This window comes from Alligator sinensis, unplaced genomic scaffold, assembly GCF_000455745.1.
Source record: "Alligator sinensis unplaced genomic scaffold, ASM45574v1 scaffold794_1, whole genome shotgun sequence".
Taxonomy (NCBI): domain Eukaryota; kingdom Metazoa; phylum Chordata; order Crocodylia; family Alligatoridae; genus Alligator; species Alligator sinensis.
Window position 1 is genome coordinate 1676507 of NW_005842125.1, and position 6970 is coordinate 1683476.

The 6970-nt window shown below is 44.5% G+C and overlaps 1 protein-coding gene across 2 annotated transcripts in view; it reads left to right on the top strand.

Annotated features, from left to right (window-relative positions):
* ANAPC1 (anaphase promoting complex subunit 1) overlaps positions 1 to 6970 on the top strand; it is a 96570-nt gene that overhangs the window by 53408 nt on the left and 36192 nt on the right. For both annotated transcript variants that reach the window (XM_025205706.1, XM_014520540.2), the window contains exons 28-31: positions 2452 to 2723; positions 4169 to 4403; positions 5612 to 5703; positions 6887 to 6970. The exon at positions 6887 to 6970 is cut by the window's right edge and continues 42 nt beyond it. In XM_025205706.1, the coding sequence (XP_025061491.1) occupies positions 2452 to 2723; positions 4169 to 4403; positions 5612 to 5703; positions 6887 to 6970 (683 nt within the window). The remainder of the gene's footprint in view (positions 1 to 2451; positions 2724 to 4168; positions 4404 to 5611; positions 5704 to 6886) is intronic.

Consider the following 6970-nt stretch of genomic DNA (forward strand, 5'->3'; position numbering starts at 1 on the left):
ACCATTCTCCCGCTTTCCCTCTGTCTTCTTGCTACCCCATCAGCCTCATTCACCTGCTCCTCTGTCCATGTTTTTTATCTTCATTGTTTGTTTTTCCAGATCATCTTTTGTGGGCTGCTTATCCAGTCTCAGAGTATTATCTCCCCAGTTCCCTGAACTAATTTGTTTGTCCAGACAGTCCCAGGTCTCCCTACATATGCTGGTTCCTGGTCAGATCCATTTCTCTTCCTGCTTTACCCCAGGATTACCAGTCTCTTTGCCCTGCCATCAGCAGTCTCTTTACATCCAACAGCTACATCCAATGTCCCTGGGTCTCCCTGAAGCTCCCCTGGCTGCAGACTCCCTCTGCTCCACAGGCTTCCCTGCCTCACCCTGGGGAGGCGTGGGGGGAGGGAGGGCAGGAAGCAGAAGCTGCAAGAGGAAAAGGAAGCCTGGACAAACTGTTGGCAGCAGCAGAAGAGTGATGGGAGTGACACCCCGCCCAGGAGGCTGGGGGATGCAATAAATGAACCCCTTGGAGGCTGTATGTGGTCTGTCAGTTGGACACCTTGATAGGAGAGAAGAAAGTCCCTTGTCTTGGACTTGAGTATGAGGCAGTGGGAGGCAGGCAGATGCTACCCTCCCCTCCTTCCCTGCCTCGCCGGCTTACTCGTGCTTGGCTCCAGCTCCGGTTCTAGCTCTGGCAGGCTCCAGTCCCGCTCCAGCCTGGGGCTTGGAGCCTGTGCTTGCTTCAGTCCCAGCCTGGCCCAATAGTAGTGATGGTGGTAGCAGCTCTGGCTATGCCCTAAAGCTGGAGCTGCTGAGCTGGGTTGGGGGTGGAGCAAATGCATGCTCTGTGCCCCAGGCTAAAGCAGGGCTGGAAGCTGCCAGAGCTTGAGCCAAGGGTAAGCATGACATGGATGGGGCAAGGGGAAGGGGAGGGGCAGCAGGGGGCAAGGTATTGGGGAGGCAAGGCGCAGGGATCAAGCTGCTTGACCCCCCCCTCCCCCCCCAACATATACACTGCCTCCCTCTACCACTTGCCCCCCAAAATGCCACTGCTTTCCTGCTACAGTGGTGGGGGAGGCATAATTTAAGATGAGACTCCAATAATTAGATTCTATACATGGAAAATTTATAAATGTGTTATAATTTTCTATGTATAGAATTTATTTACTGGGTTGTCCTCTTAAATTCATGGTCATCTTGGATTCAGGTAAATATGGTGGGTCTGTGCCAGGGGTGGGGAAAGTCTGGCACACAGGTGGAGTCTGTTTCCCAGCAGCTCCTCTCCACTGCCATCACCACTGACTCTAGGCCATCCAGTGGGGCAGCAGTGACGGTGCAGAGGAGCTGCAGGGCAGCCTGGGCACAGGCTCTGGGCAACTGCAGCAGGAAGGCGGGGTGGGAAGTGCCTGGGAGGTAAATCTGTGGAGGGGAAGGGGCTGGGTAGGCAGATTGAGGTCCCCACAGTGAGGGAGGGAGTGGGGTAAGGTCAGGGGCTGGGGTGAATGGGACCTCAGGGCCAGGGCAGGAAGCGGAACGGACCCACAGGTGTCTTGTCCAGGAGTGGGGGGGTCGGCTCCCTGCTGCTGTGAGCACCCCTGGGGGAGTCATGGGGAGCATGTCCCCCAGATTTGTACACAGGGTAGAAGCAGGCTGTGGGCTGGGGCTCTGAACCATGCTGCCTTTGACCTGGGAGCCATGCAATGCCATGCTGCCTCTCCCGCTGCTGAGTGGACAGGGGCCGCGAAGTGGCCAATGCACGGCTTCCAGGGCAAAGGCAGCAGGGCACAGAGCCTCAACCCACAGCAGGCCTGCCTCCACTCTGTGCATAAATCTAGGAGCCCCCCCACCCATGCCTCTGGATAAGCTAGTTGCTTGTGGCTCGATCCCTCCCCTGCCCTGGGTTCCCATTCACCCCAGCCCCTGCCCCACTCCCTCCCACACTGTGGGCCTTGATCTGCCTCCCCCTTCCCCCACACTGTTTGCCCTCCACAGACTGACCTGCTGGGTGTTGCTTTACATGCCACTAGGCTGCATTCCTGTAGGATTACCATATTTCCAGTTTCAAAAAAGAGGGTGCATGCGTGCATGCACAGGGGGACGGCGTAATGATGTGCCCATGTTCTGCCCCTACTCCTCACTCCCAAGCCGCCGCTGCGCGCGCCCCCTCTCCCCCCCCTCCGCTGCTGTCCCTCAGCTCCGGATCCACAGTACTCACATCCTGCCAGCGTGTGTGGGCCCCCACTCCCTGGGCTCCAGACCCCCCACACCCCGCTCCCAGCGTTACAAAGTACCTGCATAATTTTGCATAATTTTGAGTTTTTAGCCCTTTTTTTTTTTTTTGTCTCCCTGAGTAAAGCAGTGTCAGTACTCTGCTAAACTATGCCATTACTTTGCTTATTTTAAAGGTGAGCTGATTTTAGCATCAACTGTTTTACATTTGTTTAATGATTCTTTCCTGGGCAGGCCGTGCTCCTCCTAGGAACACTACTGTTGACCTCAATAGTGGGAACATTGATGTGCCTCCAAATATGGCTTGCTGGGCCAGTTTTCATAATGGTGTAGCTGCTGGACTGAAGATAGCCCCTACTTCCCAGATAGACTCTGCCTGGATTGTCTATAACAAGCCAAAAAATGCAGATCTAGCCAATGAATATGCAGGTTTCCTCATGGCTTTGGGTCTCAACGGGCACCTCACAAAGCTTGCCACACTCAACATACATGACTATTTGACCAAGGTAAGGTCTTAATTCAAAAAACAAGAGGCATAAATGTCTTTAATGTTGGCTTTTCCGTTATCTGTGCTAGCTCATTGTTCATCTCTATCATTATTTTTTTTAAATACTTGATTTTGGATGTCATGGTGTGAGGGAATTTCTGAAGAACTTAGGTGGTAATAGCCGTTATGCCTTTATTTCAGTTTGTTTGAAGAGAGAACCTTTAAAGGGCATCACCTAGAAAGCACTGTCTGGTCTCTAAAGGTTTTCTTTGTATAAGAATTTTTTTGGTAGCCGTAACTTTGAGCTGATTTTTCCCAGCCACATCTCAATAGTTCTACCCTTGCAATGGTATCTGCTCACTCTATAGGAATGTAACAGATTTCATTTCATTTCACTATACAGGACTTACACATTTCTTTGTGCACTTTGCTATCAAAATATAGTAAAATTCTTCAATGGATTAATTCCTAACACTCTTATCTTTGTCCAAGAGGTCAGTGAAAAAATGATAGGAACGCTCCAACAGCAATGAGTTTTACATGACTCATCCTGGCTTCAGATGTGGGTAGAGCACTGAAAAGAGCTTTGGAATCAGAAATGATTTGCTGATCACGATGAATAGTCAAGTTTTCATTTGTTGCTGAGTACTTTCTGGATTGCCAAACTGATCAGCTAGTTATAACAGAGTATGGTCTTGAATTAGTTCTGGACAGTCCTTATGGAGCAATTTCTATTGTTTATGTTTCCTACTTATTGTTAGGGGTAGAATATAATTAATTCCTTTTTGAGGTTAAGACCTTAGAATTAACCCTGCTAAATTATATCCCTGTTAAATTATTTTTAGTTTGGAAACCCTTCAGCATGGTACATAGTATAACATTTCTCTCAACTCAAAGACCACACAAATTATCTTATTTTTTTGTATTAATTTTTTTAATTAGATGTATATTCTGTCCTTCCCAAAAAAGGGCCAGGGTGACTTTCATTAAAAGACAAAAAAAAAAATTAAGGAAAGAGAATAAATTATTAAAATAAGGTGCAACAAAACAAACTCTCCCCCACAAAAAAACTCCAAAAGCAGTCCACCCTTCCCCCTCCCACTCTCCTGCCTCTGAGAGAGAGAATGTCTGCTCCTCCTATACCCAACCTTGATTTCCAACCCACATTCAATACCTCCATAAAAGAAAACAACAGTTACTGCCACTGCCCATATTCCCTCCCCTCCTGACCTACTCCAACTCCTCTGTCTCGTATCCAGTGGATTACTCGCTTGCTCACTCACTCTTACAGCCCCCCTCCTCTTTCTCTGAAGCCTGGGTGGTGGCTGTCTCCAAAGCCCACTCATCCTCCCCTCCCCTCCAAGGAAGAACTTTGTTCAATTAAAAAAAAATAAGACTTTGGTTTCAGTTAGGATAAATACACCTATATTTAACGTTTTCAGTCTTCTTTGTTTCCTGTTTCAGGGCCATGAAATGACGAGCATTGGGTTATTGCTTGGTGTTTCTGCTGCCAAACTAGGCACAATGGATATGGCTATTACTCGGCTCCTTAGCATCCACATACCTGCTCTCCTACCCCCAACTTCAACAGAACTGGATGTCCCTCACAATGTCCAGGTGGCTGCTGTGATAGGAATAGGCCTGGTATATCAAGGAACTGCTCACCGGCACACAGCAGAGGTACTGCTGGCTGAAATAGGTAAAACAGTAAAACAGGAGAGTGTGTGTGTGTGTGTGTGTGTGGTATGTACATGTTTTATATAATACATGTGACTTGAAAATTGATCTACTGCCTACTTGCTCAAATTAAATATATTGGAGACCATACTTGCCTGTCTCATCTCTCAACCCATGCACTCTGCAGTATAAGGGACTAAAAGTTACTGTAAACTAAGTGTTCTGTGCAGTATTTAAATTAACATTGTCAGTCAACTGCCAAATTAACAAAATGCTATTGGTACTGGATGAATAGCAGAAAATATTCATTGAGTATATTTGATTCATTCTATGAGTGTTAATCTAAAGGCTGGTAGATAGTGAAATAAAGTCTTTTAAAACTTAAAGGAAAGGTTCCAAATAAAAATGTATTTGGAGTGAACACAGTCTCATTCCAAAGTGAAGGAGTGATCAGCGCAGAAATCATTTATGCTTATCTTGAAGAAAATCTTAGTTCCCACATGGTCTGATTGTTATGACTCATCTGAGGTCCTCTGTTGAATCACTTTGTAGTCACTCATTCAGGCTTTCTGCTAGCTCTTTTGTTTAATGGGAAACTTTTAAGCTTCTGAACAGAATATCCTTTACACGTTGCATAGTTGGGGAGAGTGTAAATGTTTGTGTGTATTATTGCTACTATTTTTTTTACAATTAACCATTAGACAATTTTAAGTGTATTGTTTAAAGAGACAACAGATCATTCGTTTTAAATCTAAATCAGGATTTTAAAAGAGATGCCTTTTTATTTATGTCTCTAGCTACATAATATCATCACGAAATGTCAGTAAATTCTCATACATTATTTTCTGTTGAGAAGGGGTACTCTTGCTTGAACTTGTTACAATATATATAGTTGAAAGAATTTTGAGCCAAATCATGGTTTATGAGATGTGTGAACAGTTCACAAAGAAATAGAAAAGCTTGTATATATTCTTCTGAGACTTTCATAGCTTTTGAAATTTTGTTACTTGCTTGGGGATAGGTAATGACTCTTTTAGTTCATGTTTGCACCATAGCCCTGTGGATTTTAACTCTGATTCCCTCTATAGCTTTTGACAATTTATGCTGCATTCTTGAATAAAGTAGATCTGAGGCTTACCGTCATTTCTGAGTACTGAAATGTATTGCCAATAAGGTTAATTGGTTAATATTTTAGATTAATGTCATGCTATGTTTCCTTGTTTTATTAAGGACGTCCACCAGGTCCTGAAATGGAATACTGCACTGACAGAGAGTCCTATTCTCTAGCATCTGGCCTGGCCTTAGGCATGGTTTGTCTAGGGGTAAGTCCAACCTGCTTTTCACTAAAGTGCAGGTAGTGGGAAAACACTATAAACTGAATTACTGCCCTAATTACAAATCAAAGGACAGTAATGTCATCAGTATGTTTGAGTGATGTCTGTCATTCCCTTTTTAATTAATTGCATTGGCAACTGAGCCAGTGTGTTCAAATTTTCCACAAATTGGAAAGTAGTTGTGGCTGTGTTCATGTCTCTTTGGGTTCACTTTCTGCAGATAATCAAGGAATAAATTTTCTGTCAGAGTTCTTGGTAATAACTTTAAAAAAAAACAGAGATGATCAAAAACAAATTATTAACTTGTGAGCATGAGTATTCACACTGAAATACAAATTCAAAATACTCTTCTCATAGGAAGGCCATCTGACTTGCATGTCCACACGTAACTGACCCACACTGTTCGGTTGTCACTTTCTCTTACATTGCTAGTAATAAATCTGCAAGCAAGAGTTTATAAAAAAACAGAGAATTTGCAGAAGCTAAATTTGTCTGTGTACTTCAAATAACTTGCTAAGCTTCTGTGATGACATTAGCTGCCAGAACCTTCCGTGATGTAAAGAATATCGTGTGATGCAGAGCATTTATGCAGCCTATAAGAAGTCAAATTTCTGGTGTGTTGGTTCAGAAAATGATGGCTGTGGTATGCCTTTGGGCCTACATTTTGAAAAGCTGAGGGCACAGTCAAAGTAGGGCTAGTGCCCTTAGGTTAGTAGGTTTGACAGTGTCACTGAGGGGTCACATCAGAGAGGTAGGGAAGGTGGAAAGCAAGTCATGTGGGGTACTAGTGAACGGGCCAACTCCCAGTTGTGCTCTGGTAGAAAGAACCAACATAGCTTGCAGTGCTTCAGCATTATTCCTGTTTCATCAAGGGTCATATTTGTACAGTTTGGGTAGATTCATAGTGCTGTAGACCTGTGTAGTTTCTTTTTTTTTGTTTTGTTTTATAGTGCTTTTAAGGCACACGAAGGTTTAGAAATGTTATGTCTGCCCATGTCCTTAACCTCTGAGGCAAGGTTTCATACATTTCACAGACATCATAAAGCTAGATTGCTGTTTGGAATGGTAGGGTGACAGAATTCATACTAGCTGAAGAGTTTCTTCACTGTTTTAAAATGGCCGTGTATGAAGGCACTATTCTATCTTCTTTTTATCTGTTCTCTCTTTTTAGCATGGCAGCAACTTGATAGGCATGTCAGATCTTAACGTTCCTGAGCAGCTTTACCAATACATGGTTGGAGGTCATCGACGATTC